Source organism: Manacus vitellinus, unplaced genomic scaffold, assembly GCF_001715985.3.
Source record: "Manacus vitellinus isolate BGI_N305 unplaced genomic scaffold, ASM171598v3 scaffold_2_pilon, whole genome shotgun sequence".
NCBI lineage: Eukaryota > Metazoa > Chordata > Aves > Passeriformes > Pipridae > Manacus > Manacus vitellinus.
The window spans coordinates 20191933-20207983 of NW_021940208.1; the positions used below are offsets into that span (position 1 = coordinate 20191933).

General features: G+C 41.1%; 1 protein-coding gene across 1 annotated transcript; it reads left to right on the plus strand.

Moving 5' to 3' along the window:
• Nucleotides 1-358: 358 nt before the first annotated feature.
• On the plus strand, nt 359-5486 carry CCNA1 (cyclin A1). The gene is made up of 8 exons (XM_029960910.1): nt 359-406; nt 836-1079; nt 1307-1428; nt 2141-2364; nt 2992-3196; nt 3994-4107; nt 4769-4902; nt 5229-5486. Exons 1-8 carry the CDS (start codon nt 359-361, stop codon nt 5278-5280), a joined length of 1143 nt encoding a protein of 380 aa, XP_029816770.1. The 3' UTR covers nt 5281-5486.
• The last annotated feature ends 10565 nt before the right edge of the window (nt 5487-16051 follow it).

A 16051-nucleotide genomic window follows, 5' to 3' on the forward strand; every position in this document is an offset into this window, starting at 1 on the left:
TGTAGTGTAGCAGGTAGTTTTAAGGAAGGGCTGTTCACTGATGCTTACCCAAAGGTCCCAATGCTGTGTGCTGGCCATATTCCCTTCAAAGTGCCAGAGCCTTCAAGAAGCTCAAGTTCATGGCAGGTTGTCTGTCTGGCTTTTCTGTTCCTTGGATCCTCCTGGGGTCTGCTGGTGTGGCAGGAAAAATGTTACCATGCTGACTTACAGGGTCTAACATAGCAGCTAGTACATGTACGCAAACTCTTCTTGGTTGTGACTCTATAAAGCCCCTAACTCAGTTTGTGGCTTACTGGTAGTAGACAATGTGAAGGACTGTAGGCTGGTCACACTGTAGCCTGTAGTCCTAGGGATTGCGATGCTTAAGCGCAAAAGTTCAGACTTCAGTTTTTCAACTCTGCTTGAAGTACCTTCTTGCAAATGAAGTCCTTCATAAGTCTGTGGCAATGCCTAAGCACTTTTATTATGTTAACTTGCTGCACTTGCAGCTGCTCCTTGCCAGAATTGAATGTGGAGCAGACTGTATTTTCCAGCCCCATCAGAACCAAGCAGCACCCTTATTCTCTTTGGTGTTAGGCACTAAATGTGGGGCTGCTTCCCCCCCATTCCTAATTTTCACTACACCTCACCCTTTCTATGAGGAATCTGTCACAGCAAGACAGCAACAGGTGGTAGTTCTGAAGCACCAGTTGTAGCTGGTGGCTTTTTCCATGAACTTTTATGTTATTGGTGTCTGTTAGGCAAGGAAAGTGGTTTTCTTTTTGAAAACAAGTGGCACTTGCTGTTTTCTCCCTGAGTAGCCCTTCCACAGCATATATTGTGTGCTCTGCTTCAGGGTGCTGCTGTTACCAAGCACTTCCCTGGCTCTGAAAACACCATCCCTTCATCTGGAAAAGATGAAGTGCCCAGCTGCTTGTTCAACGCTGCATCGAAGCAAGGGTTTGCTATCTACATAGATGACCCAGAAGATAAAGAAAACTACAGCTACCAAGTGTCTGAAGAGCTGGAATCAAGCCAGTGTGACCTGAATACTAGTGCAATGACATCCAGTATTCACCTGCTATTGGATCTGAGTTCAGGTAACTCCTGTTACTACTCAGATGGTATCCATAGTGCAACTACACGTAGGGTGGCTATGAACTGTGAGGCTGGTAAAGTAGTGAGTAGCTTATGTTACATAAATGACACTTCAAGATAACTTTGTGTCTACATGAGGCACAACACTTCTGAGTTAAAATAGGAAGGTGCAGGAGGAGGTGAAGGAAGAGGTTACACAAATGTCTTGCTGCTTCCTATTACCTGTTAGGATCTCCTATGGTAGTGGACACATCCTTCCAGTCCCAGCCTGAGGATCACATGGAAGATGTCATAACTCTGACTGTGGAAGAGTATGCAGAAGACATCCATCAGTACCTCCGAGAGGCTGAAGTGAGTGGCTTGTAAGAAGCTTACAGGTACTTGTGGTCCCTGTGATGGGCTACAGTATTGCAGAGATGTATGGCTGTATGGCTGCCCTGGGATAACCCAAGGCTGCCACTGAACTGCAGAGGAGAGAAAGCAAATAGTAAAAGTAATCTCTGAAGGCAGCATATAGTCACTGATAAGATCTTTCAGGATTATTATGTTCCTGAAATTTCCTGTGACTGGAGCATCTCAACTCTTTGGGATGAAGAATTCTTGCAGATGGGAATAGAACGCTGAAAAAATACTAAAGCAGTTTGATATGATCCCACTGACAGCTGTCCTGCTATAGAAGCAGTTTTTCCTACCTTTGTGTCAGAGTAGTGAAGTGCAGGCTCCTAATAAGAAGAGGGGGGGAAAAATGTGAGTTGTTCATTTTCGGGTCCTTCTGAATGATTTAATTGTTTGATGGCAAAGGCTCTCTGTAGTCCAGGAAGTCTTTTACTGTTCTGCTGCTAATCCAGTAGCTTCTATTTCTTCAGTGTAGAAATACCACTTTCTAGAGATGCCACTAGCTGGTAATTATTACAACTAGCACTATAATTGTACTTAGTAGTAATAGTTATTAACAGTGGAACAACTGCTGCTCATTTTAGTGCAAGTGTAAAGAATGTTAAGCAGCTCAGAAATCCATAGTTCTCTTTGAGGTGAGCATCCTGATTCAACTCTTTCCAAACAGCTAAGATTCAGGCCCAAGCCCTATTACATGAAGAAGCAACCAGATATCACAACAGGAATGCGTGCCATCTTGGTAGACTGGCTGGTGGAAGTAGGGGAAGAGTATAAACTTCGGACAGAGACTTTGTACTTGGCTGTGAACTTCCTGGACAGGTTTCTTTCCTGCATGTCTGTTCTCAGAGGGAAGCTGCAGCTTGTAGGAACAGCAGCGATTCTTCTGGCTGCGTAAGTATTTCATCTAATGAAATTTTGGTGAGGTAAAACTTATTTTTGGACTCAGTCTCATAGAAAAGGAAGGAAAGAAGCTTGCAGTAGTTGGTAGTTTCTCATGATGTCTCAAGATTAGCAACTTCAACTACGTTGACGCTAGCAAAATTAAAGATTTAATGTTTGATGTGAGGAACTGTAGTGGGGAAATCTAGTAACCATAACAGCAGGAGTGAAAACACTACTGTGTTGGGCTCCTAGCCTGTAGGGCTGCAATAGATTCACAGTTGCAATCTGCAATTAACCTTCAACTGCTTTAAGTAGACAGGGTAAGCAACATAGCTTAGTGCATGGGGTTTTGTTTGGAGTGTGTTATGTGACTGAGACATTCCTACTGAAAGTTTGCTATTAATCAAGAGCTAATGTGAGTGTGTTTCTATCTAGACTGATGACTTGGAGTTCCTCTGAGCATATTTGCCCAAATTTGAAGCTAAACTGTTAGTTAGCCTGGAAGAACAAATAAAATTAGAGCTCTACACAAGTCTTAGTAATGTCATATGGTCATCCTGACATAGGTCCAGCAGAAAGCTTTCTTTTGCTATAAATTTCAAGCTGACAATTGTGGCTTCTATATCCCCTTTTCAGGAAGTACGAAGAGATCTACCCACCAGAAGTGGATGAATTTGTCTATATAACAGATGATACCTACACAAAGAAGCAGCTGCTAAGAATGGAGCACCTGCTTCTCAAAGTGCTTGGTTTTGATCTAACAGCCCCAACCATCAACCAGTTCCTCCTTCAGTATATTCAGAGATGTGGAGTCTGTATGAGGACAGAGAACTTTGCAAGGGTAAGAACTGTCTGCCTTTTGGGACTGAGGAGGGAGAAGTGATCCTTGAAGGAGCTGCAACAGGCCTAAAAACTGGATGTTTTGTGGTCTGTGGCTTGTGCTAAGATTTTTTGGATAAATGTCTCATGGAAGTCCTAGGTTTGGCCTATCTGTCTGAACAGGCAGTTATGTGGTAGAACTCCGGTTGTTTTTTTCAACAGTGCCTGTGTAGCAAGTCTGTCCTGGATTTGGTGCTACTGCATATTGCTACACAATGATACAGAATGTCTGCATAGCTGCATTGGACTTGCATGGAGTAGGCAACCCTGCTTAGAAAGGGCAGGCTTACAGTAAAATGCCTCACCCCTTGCTTCTCTGTAAACGGTATAGGGATGTACTGTGACTCTACTTCAGCAGAGCCCAAATTTTGCTTCTTAGAGCTGTCCATTTATTTGTGATCTCCAGGTAGGGTCCACCTATGTAAATGAGCCTTAGAGGATAGGAAGAGTGTGTCTTTGTTATTTTTACAAAACTCGAATTTTCTAAGTCTCTATCTGTAAAATTATGTCAGAGCTGATGATGGGACCAGAACTTCAGAAGACAGTAGATTTTTTTCAGGCTTTGGCAAAACTTGGTCTTTCTGTCTGCCCTGAAACATGCTAGAGGATCTTCTGTAAGATCAACAGGACTAGAATGCTAGTTTTTCTCACTAGACATGTAACTCATGCGTTTTTTACACGATACTTTAGTGCTTGCTGTATTGGACTGATTGTACCAGCTATGCTCATTCTTGAAAAACTTAGGGTTTTCTCGTTCAGTATCTTGCAGAGCTGAGTCTTCTTCAAGCTGATCCTTTTCTGAAGTACCTCCCTTCACAAATTGCTGCAGCAGCCTACTGTCTAGCAAACTATACAGTGAACAGATCTTTCTGGGTAAGGACAACTGTATGTTAATAACTAGATCAAGCACTTTGTTATTTTATGTTTCATTAGAACTGAGCTGAGAAGTAGGAGGAGTAGCTGCAAAGTACCTTGTTATAAAGGCTGAAAACCTAGGATGAGTAGCTGCACCCGGGTTGATGCAACTACCCGATAAGTAAACGTGAAATATTATGCCTCTTCACTGAAATGAGAGGGACTTCCCTGTTTTGCTCACTCTACATCAAGCCTGTACCTATGGCCTTGCTAATCCCCAAAACTCCTTCCCCAGAGACAACACAGGGGCTTTCTGGGAAGTAGGGGAGAACTGAATGTGTCTATTTGAATAATTACGCTGAGTGGCTTCTCTAACGCAAGTCTTGATAGGCCTTCCAGCTGTGTGTTGGAGGAATAGCTTTAGAAAAGAGCATGATCCAGAAGAGATGTAATGGATGCCACATGCTTAGAGCAGAAGGAGCTTGTCAGATCTCATGGCAACAGGAAAGACCTAGAGTGAAGCTGATGGCAGAGTACACTTGAATCTTCTTCATGCCTAAAGAATCTAGAGCGAGCACTGATGTAGTGAAAATGGCTTCTGCTTCCATAGGAAATGCATCTTCTAGATGACTGACTGCAATAGAGTAACACTATTTTTTCTTTTTTCTCATCTGACCAGCCAGAAACACTTGCTGTGTTCACTGGGTATTCATTAAGTGAGATAGTGCCTTGCCTGAGTGATCTGCATAAAGCATGCCTTGATGCTCCCCATTGCCAGCTGCAAGCTATTAAGCAGAAGTATAAGCACACAAAGTAAGTAACCACTAAGCCAGTGTTCTGTAACTTGTAGACTATAAGCACTGGATGACTGATTTAGCAGCTTGGGCTGTAGCTGCTGTAGCTCACAAGCTTTGCATAGTGGTCAGCTTCTAGTTCTGAAGCAGAAGCCTCTGTCAGCCTTGTGAGGAGAACTTTTCTGAACAGAAAAGTAACTAATCCGTGAGTACACAGATGGATGGGATAACAATTCTTTCTGTGCTATTGCAGGATGATTCTTCTCCAGTGCATTGCACAAGCAGGTGATAGCTTTAGATTTGCCAGCTAAGCTAATATCTGTAGTAACTGTATTTCTATTCCAGGTACCTGCAGGTGTCTCTTCTGGAGCTCCCAGCAGTTCTTCCTCTACAGTAGAGACTGGATTCTGGACTTGAAGATTACTTTGTCCCAATCAACAAAGCTGGTCTGACATTTCATAGAGCACTGCAGGTCATGTGTCTGTAACCATAGTGATCAGAATGGTTTTAAGCTTATATTTTTTAATGAGATGCCTTTTTTAAAGAGAATATTAGACTATAGCTCTTAACATAACTGACAGCACTTTTAATAAATGTCTTATTGCACTCTACTTCTGTGGATCTTCTGACTCCAGATAATATCTGCAGTAACAGTAAGTGGAATGAATTGTGGAGTGGTTTTTTGTGTGTTGTTTGTGGTGGTTTTTGTTGGGATATTTTGGTGGTTTTTTGGTTTTCTTTTTTTACTGAATCACTGTAAGCAGGATTTATAAGATGGCTGGAGTGGATAAAGAATGGCTTGAACCAACACAATGTGACATCTCCATAGACACAGGTTATTTCCTGCAGTCTTATTTGTTTCTTCCTCTTCTATAAAACAAGATCACATAGCCATGAACAGAAGCTATTTTCTGCAGCTTTTTTACCATATCGGACTGAAAACATGCACTGAACTCTGAACATCTTTTTAGAAGATCATCAGTGTTGAGGTAAAAGTCAGACTTCCCTTTATGGAGGCCAGATAGGGGGATTGCTCTGCAGGGAGTTGGAGGAAGGGAGACTGGCTGTCAGAGCTTTAGGAAAACTTCAAACACTGGTGGGTAGACTGCGGTAGAGAGCAATGCTAAAAGCTGTGAGGTACTTGAACAGTAGTACTGGGACAATGGAATTGAGCTACATGGCTCCTGAGTCATACTTGTGGTATGGAGTAGTCTTATAGCATGGCTGTCTGAGATGACCACTTATGCCACTAGAGCACTGCTGAATATGTCAAGGGAGGGTGATGGGACAGAATTATCTTAGCCTGGGCTGCTACACTGTCTTATGTCCCACTGTCAGTTATTTGTTAGGTAATGTTTTAAAAAAAACAAAACAGAAAAACCCCCAAAACAAAACCCCCACACACTACCTTGTGTACTATTAAACATAATAGTCCCTGTCCAAAGTAGTTAAAAAATCAGTTGGACATATTGGTCAGCATTTTAGAGAACTATAATCCACTTGTCTAAATGGCAAGGTAAGTCTGAGGCATTCACTTACTGCAAGAGTTTAAAAATTTCCATGCTTACTGCTTCCTAAGAGCCATCTGTACAGACTAGTATGTGTTTCCAAGCAAGAATAGGCTTAATGCTTGACATCAGTACTTTATTCAGCAGACATACTAAGTATGAACTAAAAAGCCTCTTATTTTGGTTTTAAAACCTGATTATACTGATGTGTGTGTCATGACACACTTCCCTCAAAGTGTGTAAGTCTTTCTTCCCCTTGATTCCTCTCTGTGCAGGCTGGTGAATCCCCCTAGTAACGCAAACGCTTGTATTCCTCCAAAGTGGAGGTATTGGTTATGAGAGATTTACCTATCTCAAAGTAAATATCCTTTAAGGGAGGGGAGCATTCCATTTCAGTCTAGCGTAGACAGTTCATGGTCTCTTGCTTCAAACACTTTCTAGTCAAGTAAATGAGGCTGAAACCTCGTGTTAATAACACTCACTCTACTTGTAAGTAATAGTGCTTGCTGAACTGCAATTACTGTAGTGTTGGGTGTTCTTGAAGCAGTAATAAACATCTCAAGTACAGGACTGTTTTCCTAGTATTACAGCAGTTTGAAGGTATTTATATGGTCATGCTACAATAGTAATGGGTAAGAGATGAGTTTTGTTCTTATGAACAGCCTATGTCCACAGCCATGTGTCATATTCCTGAGCCAACAGATTTGGTGTATCTAACAAAGTAGGAGGTGTCTGGGTCTGAATTTACTAAGTGTTTTAACATGTGGACTCTTCCTAGAATCCTAACTTCTGTTCTGTTTTACTTTCTTAGGTTTTACTTACAGCTGCAAGACAATTACAATAGTTGCATTTAATCTTTTTGGAGCTTCAATTCTTTGGTATGCAAATGTGCCTGGTTTGGGGGTTTTTTGGGGGTTTTTTTGTTTGGGTTTTTTTTAAGCTATAATATAAGAAGACTGTGTTTCATCTGTTTTCTTGTTTTATAACTATTTTTCAGCTCAGTTTTTGACTTAAGTATTCCTTCAGTCCAAGAGCTAAAAAGGGAAAATGAAAAAAAACTAAGTGGTTAAGATGAAGAATCACATAATACTGCAATGTGAATGCTAATAACGAGTTTAGGCAAGATGGATTAAATTTGAATTTGTCAGACACTAGAAACTGATCTTGAAGTGGTCTCATCTGAGATGTGTAATAATGACATTTTGAAGGTTCATGCTCTATTCTCATTTCCTTTTGTTGGATTTGTCTTATTCAGAGCAAGGAAAATAGTCTTACTGCTCTTGTGTGAGTGAACCTTGACTCTTTCAAGGTGAAAACTGGGTGCTATCTCCTCTCTCATTCAGTGTGAATTATCACACTTAATTCTGACCTCCTCCTCATGTGGGCTGTTCTCTGCCTGAGATCAAGGGATAAAAGATACTCCAATTGGGCATAATGTGATAACAAAGGTGAAATAATGCTGTTTTAATAAGATGAAGTGCTTGAATGCAGATGCAAAAACACTTGAGTACTAAAAGATGTACTGAAAATCAGGTATACAGGAATATGGATTTATAAGGAGGGAGATGAAAGCAACACAAAAGGAAGCTTTCACTTTTCATTGGTGTAGTGCCTATGCTATACAGAAAAACTAAGAGGTATAAAGCTCACAGCCTTGCGTGATGTTTGAAACAGAACTAGACTTCTTGAAGACAGTCATATCCCGGAAAAGGAATAAAGGCAATAAAGTCAATGTTAAAGACTAAAGAGAGGTAGTCTCCATTTTTGACCATCCCACTTAGTGGCTAGTAGATAATGGCCACAAATGAGACCTCAAGTTTTTTTGTTCAGTGTGTAGTTTTGGAAATGTCAAGGCTGATCATGTTCAGTTAGCTCTGCTGTGAAGATCAGTCTCTGAATGTCAGCATATGTATTTCAAAGGCAGAATATTGACTTCTTTGCAGGTCACAGTGTCTTCCCCCATTTAAAATGTACTGGGACAATATGCCAGAAGTAAAAGCTACCAGTGAGACAGCAGGCTGAGCATATCCAAGGAGCTTTGAGGGATCACTCAGCACTTAGTGGAGTAGGTTGGAACTGAGTTGAGGATTTTAACTTTGACCCATGATGTTCAATTCAAGAAATCTTTAATGGTATTAAAAACAAACAAAACCATCTCTAATCTTATTCTAGCAGTTTCTGTATTATCATGCTGTGACTTTCAAGAGACCCAAATGTGCTGTGGTTGTATGATCCTGTTTCTTCTGTGTTTAGTTGACTTTTTTAATCAGTAATTAAATATTGTAGCTGTCTCTGGTGTCCTAAGAAAGCTGTTCTTTATAGCTGGGGATGTATTGTGAATCCCTTGTTCCCTTATGATTAAAAGAGATAAGCAGAACTTTATGGTAAGGTGGTAATTTAAGAACTACGGTGTGCCTTTGTTTTCTTCTTCTCCGGAATGAGCTAAGGCTATCTGAGGGCTAATTGGGCAGTTAGAGAGAATGCTTTAACCGTGTTTAGAATAGTTAAGCTGTTGATTCATGACTGAAGGTTGTCTGCCTTGCTGGGAAATCTGCCTGTGTGATTAGTCTTCGTGCATACCTGCTTGTTGTCAGTTTTACAAATGACTGGAATTGGCTCTGATTGCTGAGGTTGGTACTTATTTTAGCCCGTGACCTTCAAGCAGCTTGTGGGGCTGCTCTTAGCGATGAGAAAAAGCCAGCAACATCAGCAATTGCTTCCTGGAATTAAGCTTTTTATCTTGCAATTTTCCTCATCACCTGCTTCCCCAGAGTAAGATCATCATCATATACTGAAGAGCTGTGCAGACCGTGCTAGGGAGATGAGAACTGGAGGAGGTACAGACCCATCCCCCTACTCAGATGTTCTAAACCCCTTTCAAACTGAGTCTTATGAAGTTTAAGTCCTCTACTAGTTATAGAGGATGTATATGTTTTCCTACTGCATCAGACAAGAGTCGCATTGAATACTTAATTATTTTTTGCTGTTATCTGTTTCATAATTTTACTCTTGTATGGTAAGCTCACACTCTCTCCTGGATGCTCTTGTATGTTCAGGTTGCATCTGCTTAATAGAAAAAAATACAAAACTTTGCATGATGAGATGTCCATAATGAACATCCATGACAACAAGTTTATGGAGTATGTGCACTTTATCTGTTGTTCCTGCAGAGATGTAGAGAAACGGTGGTTTAGGAAGTGCCTTTGATAAGTACCTAATACAGCCAGTCACAACTCTTCTGTGTGCTCCTTGTGGTTTGTCACTGTAGATGGCAGCCGTGCAAACATTGAAGAGAATTAGCACAGACAAACCTACAGGCCAGTCTGCAGAAAGGTACTGGGCATATGACACAATTAATCCTAAAGTACATGTCTACCTACATCAGATTAACTTGGGTCTAGGCCAAGACAAGGAAGACTAGGCAGTCCTGGCCCTAATCCTCCTGGAGGTAGTAAAATAATGGCTCTGTCCTGGAGTTTTATGCAGTGCTTGTGTAGTTGGGCTGTGCTGGTAGTGAAAAATAATGGTGGACTGAGCAAGGACTGGTTCCTGGCCAAATGTCTGTCTCCATTTGGCTTGTTTCCAGGATTTGTAGGGCTAGCTTGTTTTTTAAGTAGATTTGTTTTGGAGAGAGCTTGTTGAAGCAGGACAAAATAGTCTGTGTGAACTAACAGGCTGTGTGGCTAGCCTGGCCCAGAGCTTAGGCTTGCTGTCTTCCCTTTTTTGTCCTTAGCAATGTGTCCAGAATGACCAAGTGTCCCTGCCATTAGTACCAGTAAATACCTAGTTAAACCATAAGGGAGTCCTCAGTCCTTGTTTTTCAGATATTCAGACCCTCTTTATTTAAACACAAGAGCATCACTGGAGCCAAGTGCTGAAAGAACAGGCTCATAATGAAGCATTGAGTTCTGGCAAGAAATAGTCTCCCTGCACCATCTGCAGCCAAGCTTTTTCTGTTTGTTTATTATTGTTTGTGGTTTGATGTGTAAATAACATGAAAAAGTAAGAAAGAGAGCCCTAGACCCCACAGTGTTTAACAGATTAGGCATTTGGTACTACTTAGTGAGCTGAAGTGACATGTATCTCAAAACAGAATCGTCCTCCATTTGGTAATTTTTTTTCCTCTCATAAAGAGGATAGAAATAACTGGGAATTAACAAAATGGATGGCAAAACAGATTGTAGATGAGCAGCAACATCGGTGCAGATACTGAGGTGGCAGAACCAGGTTCCCTCTGAATCACATTTGCATAGCACATGCTTTCGAACAGCATACTGTCCTAAGTGCCGTAATGTACTGTCACCTCTGGTTACTGAAGAGGAACAGTGTCGGGTTCAGCCCTGCGGGAAAAGACCTTGAGGTTTTTGTTGTATTAAACCAGAAGCAAAGAGCGGATTGACTCACAGTACGACTGCTGGCGACGCTGTATTCTGATGGTCTCCGAAGGACAGGACCAGAAGAGGGCACCAGCGTCCTTGGTCCAGGGTTTGAGGGGAAATCCAACTTCAGCTTTTCCCAAAAGTGTGCTGGGTCAGAGACCAGAAGGCTGTTTGATCTTTGACTCTTTTTACGTGTTTTTGGGTAGCAATATGCACGATCATTACAACAATACAGTTTTGTGCAATTAATTTTTTATTAAATGTAACCAGATTTAGCAAAGCCGTAATGTAAGGCTGTCAGCCATGCTGCCTAGCTCTCACACGTGGTGCTTCAGGGATACTTGTGGAAAATAAATTATCTTTTCAGACCACCTGTAGTCTTGTACTGTGAGGTTAAACTCATGCAAATAATCAATCAAACACTTTCAGTGAGATCTTTTTCCTGGCTATAAAAATCAGGCTAACTGATGTTGACTTGAAACTTGCTTCAGACAGGACAAAAATATGGTGGAAGCTGCTAATGTTCCTGACATAACTATTCTGTTCATGTCTGATGGAGGAGCATCTCTCTATGTTCCAGATTGGATAGGTGAAGCCCTTGTAATATGGTCTGTGCAGGAAAGAGGTGACTTCTTGCCAATGTCTCCCCCTGTTTAGAGGAAGGAGGGGGGAAAAAAATCAATTATAATTTTTAAGTTAGAGTGTTTCTCTTGCTCACTGAAAACTCCAGTGTTAATTCTTGTTTCAAGGTAATCTACTTATATATACAGTGTTTATGTAGGACGGTTATTGTCCAGTTCATAGTACTTACATGTCATTTTTTAAAAGCTTAGTCATATTTTCCTTGTCCTGTACTAACTTGAATTGAGTTTTGCTTTCATAAGCTTCTCACCTATTCAAATTTATAGTTTTTGTTTTCTACAGCTATTTCTAAAATGTATTTTCTCTCATCTTTAACCTGTAAATAGAAGGCAGGAGGTACACTGAAGAGTCAGTGGAAAACTTCTAACCAGAACAGTCATCTGCGTGCTGCAGCAGTGTCTAACATTTCAATGAAAAATTTGTCAATAAAGCGTATTTTGAGTCAAAGGGAAATATTTCCTCTGTGGACAGTTATGTTGCTGAGCTGTGAGTAAATCTGGATTCCTTACGCTTTTTATGCTTTTGCAGATATTTTACAAATGTATTTTAAGACAGTTGCTGAACTAGTTGTCAAATGCATGGGCTGCCTGAGGCACTCTGTTGGACATTGGCTACAGGAAAACAAATGTTTTTTTCTGGCTAACTAGCAACTTTTGGGTGGTGTTGCTGTCTCTGAATTAAAGAGGTACCAGGGAGAGCAGTCTGTGTTCACATCATGCAGGCATATCTTCAGTAGGCACTTGAGCCCCCATGAACAAATGCAATTTTCTGCATATGCCTGTGCATCCACTAGTTGGACATTGTACTTCTTCCTCTCTCTCTTTTCTTGTAATTTGGTGACTGCTCACAACTTTCAAATGATGCAGAAGAATGATGTGGCTCTGCAGAGGCTCCTTTGCCAGCAGAGTAATGCTGTGCAGGGCTCCTGGCCCAGAGCTAGCAAGTAATAAATCTCCCATCATGCAGGACTGGCACACTAGTGCTGAACAGAGCACAGCCAGTTTTGAAAGTATGTCCCTGCACCAAGTCTTATACATGAAGTTGGCTCCCAATCATTTTTTACCTACTTATCCTGTATCACCTGGTAAAAAAGATAAGCCCAGCAGGGAGTAAACAGGCTGTGATGGTTCTGTCTTTTTCAGCAAGGAGTCAGTGCAGAAAGCTCTGCTGCAAGTTGCCAGAAAGTACAAAACTGTACTTTCTGTAAATGGCTGCTTGTCTTAGTGGATGGGCTTTAGGCTATCATGAAACTCATAGTATAACCACAGTTGGTGTTCCCAGATCACTGAGCTGGGCAGTATGTAAGCAATGTACGAGTAGGTTCTGCTGTTGAATATCGTTCTCTGGGCCAAGTCAGGGGTTACTGTCTGGAAACTGCTGATCTCTCTAACTTCTACTTGTGTTAAAACAAATGCTGACTGGACTTAACTGGGGAAAAGTCCTTTATTTTATTGTCAGATGAAACCTCTAGAACCTTTCATAGCTATTTTTTAAAGTAAAACAAACAACTCAAAAAATCCCACATCCACCAAACTTAGATTCACTAATCAAAGTATCATAAACACTACATTGTCAATCTTATGTCAATACTGTATGCAATTCTCTCTATCAGAACACAATACTAATCAAAATTTGGTCTTTCCTCCATCTAGAGAAGAGAAAGTTGTGGGTGCTTTGGGGTAGGAAAAGCCTGCACAAGGCTGGTTGGTACATTAGAAAAAATAATATTTTAGAATATCTGGTGTTTTTTCTTGTATGGTGTGACATGAGTGATCATTCTAAGGATGCTCAAGGAGATTCTGGGAATTTCTTTATGCTAACTTGTATTAAAGATACTGAAATTGAAGATTAACAGTAAGTGTAATAGTATAAAATTCAATGCAACATTACAGCTAAAAGAGAAACTCATTATGATATTAAATGTAATGAATCCATCTACCTTTCATCTACAAGTGACTTTGCTAAAAGAGTAAAGTAAATCTAGTAAATCACTGGAATTTTGTTTACTAACCTTCTTGACTGCAACTTTCTTGAACTGTTGAAATCTTTGTTGAATCTCACACAGTCATCAAATGGGGCCTGCATTTTATGATCAGAGTGTAAGATAGGAAAATATTTTACAAATATTTTACTATACTCTGCATCCAGGGATGATGTTGCAAGTTACTTGTGACCCAGAACCCTGCATTGTTTGATAAAAAACTTGACTTCTTGTATTTTTTTTCTAAGTGAAGTTCTAATGTCACTGTAGAGAGCCAGGCAAACACATGGAGCCTCCAGTGCTCACCAGTAAGCACTTGAACCAAAATGAATGGGTAGTCTTAATGTGGCTGATCCCATTCTGCAGGGACTGAACAGGATCATGGCTTCTTTTTCAGAGAAAAAGAACATAATCATTCTTTTGGGTAATTCATTAAGTCTCATTTGTACTCATTCTGTCTTTAATAAATGTTTTGTGTGATCCTGCTGAGCAGACTGCTTTTCATTTGTTTCACCAGTGGTTCTGCTTTCTGGACCCTTTAAGATACTTTAAGTCTCATATTGTACTTCAGCCACAGAAGAAACCTACATATATAATTTGAAACAAGTGGTATGTTAAGATAGTTTTGGGTGATGGTTAGCTAGAAAGGCTGTTGCAGTTCAGGCTTTGGAAATAAAAACTGATTGGATTTTTTTGCTCAATATGGAGTCAAATTGTATAGAGGCCTTAGCTGATGCTGTCTGTATAGATGCATAGGTTTTTGGGGTCAAAAGAGATTATCAGACTTTCTAATGCCTTTTATACCTGTTTAACCATGTTTGGTTGCTATTGGAACCTTTTTATTTTTAACTTTTATGTGTCTGACTCTAATTTCAAGTCCCATAGTTTTTCTTACATCAGCTAAGTTAGAGTCCTTCACTAACTGCATTTTCTTCCCATGTGAGAATGTAACCACAGCAACTAAGTTAGACCATGGCTTTTCTACTGTAAACAAAATGACCTGAGTTTTTAGTGCCTTTTTTTAATGTAATAAATTATTCCTAGCTCTCGTACATTTACAGCACTCCTTTCCAGTTACTGAACATCCTCTTAAAACGTGGGTATCAGAAGGTGGGATGCAGCTCTCATCATGGTCTCATGAAGGTAGCAGATGTAAGCTGCAGGTCTGCATGGCCCACAGTCCCTGAGGAAAGTAATTTCTTAATGAGCACTGAGTGTAAGCCCTGGCAGCTACACGATGTTGAAGATACGGCTCTTGCTGAAGCCTGCTTGTACTGAAAGCTGATTCAGCATTTTTTTTTCCCAGTATATACAAATCAGAGGCAGTCTGTCTGCCTCCTGGCAAGTTACCCAAACCATCACTTACTCAGGAGTGGGCCAGATGTCTTCTATGCTGAGAAGCACTGCTAATGTATACTAAATGTAGTTATTATGCTGGTATTAAATATCACCTTCTGTTTTTTATCTGAAGTCAATGTCACTAAAGGACTTCAAGCTCTTCAAGGTATTTCTTTAAACTTCAAAGGTAATGGCATGGATTTTGATCCTTACTTTGATTCTTGTAATGCTCACCTCAGAGGTGCATGGATGGCTTGGACTTCTTAACTCTTTTGTAAGTGTAGTGGAAGCAGATAATTAAGGGAGTTTGTTTAAACAGTTTATGTAGGTAAAACTCTGAATTTAGTGGTGAAGAACACAGCTAAGCCTGAGGTATGCAATGGTGCCTTTCCCTTAATTTTTCCTGACAGCATCATGCTTTATCCTTCTATGTGCCTTTGAGGGCTGGGGGCAGAGGCCTTGCAGTGGAAGAAGATTGAGTTAGGGATCACCTAGTTACATGGCTCTGCTGGGTGTCTGTGGTGATGTGCTGGCATAGAGGGGCTGCAAGGTGGCCTCGGTGATGAGGGGCCAGGGCTGCCCTGTGTGGGGGACAGCCTCTTCTTGCTGGCTCCAACCCACCCAACACAGGGCATGGCTGAAGCCTACAGCCAACATGGTGTTGCCTCAGTGAAAGTGCATTTAAGAAAGGTGGAAAATACCTAACAGGAGGAAGCCTGAGCAAAGGCCAAGGCTGGAGGCAAAGGGGGTGCTCTTTGGCTCCAGAGCAGATATCCCCTGAAGTACCAGGAATGGGTCAATGCCAGTTCAGGCGCAAGTATGAGGGAGGTGGAGTGGCAAAGAGGAGCCATTACAGACTGACTGCAGCTTCTTGCACTGCTTGGAGCAGGGAGAGGAGTCTGGAGGGAGGTCAAGCCTTGGGAACAAGGGAAGGAAAGCTGTTTTCAAGTTTGCCTCTTCCTTTCCCATTAACCAAATCAGTAGTTAAATATTTATTTTAATTGGCAATAAATTAATTTTCCCAACTTAAGTCTGTCATGCCTGTGACTGAGGAAGCAGGATTTGTTTAGCCTGGAAAAAGATGGCTAAGGAAAATTGTTTCCATCTGTTTAAAAGAAGGTTGTTAGAAAGCATGCATGGGATTTCTCTGAGGGACATAGCTGAGGCTGGGAGGCAGCAGCTGCAACCAGCAGCCAAGGAAACTCTCTGAACATAGGGAAAAATACTTTGCTATGAGAAGCACTGGTGCAGATTGCCCAGAGATGTGGTGGGACCTCTGCCCTTGGAGGTGTCCAGAGGTCAGTGGAACAAGCCTGGAAC

Excerpts from the sequence above, each read along its gene's own strand:
- CCNA1 (XM_029960910.1), top strand. The coding sequence starts at position 359 with ATGCTTAAGCGCAAAAGTTCAGACTTCAGTTTTTCAACTCTGCTTGAA. Across the intron at positions 3,197-3,993 it reads GGACAGAGAACTTTGCAAGG|TATCTTGCAGAGCTGAGTCT; the intron begins GTAAGAACTGTC and ends TTTCTCGTTCAG. Across the intron at positions 4,108-4,768 it reads CAGTGAACAGATCTTTCTGG|CCAGAAACACTTGCTGTGTT; the intron begins GTAAGGACAACT and ends TCATCTGACCAG.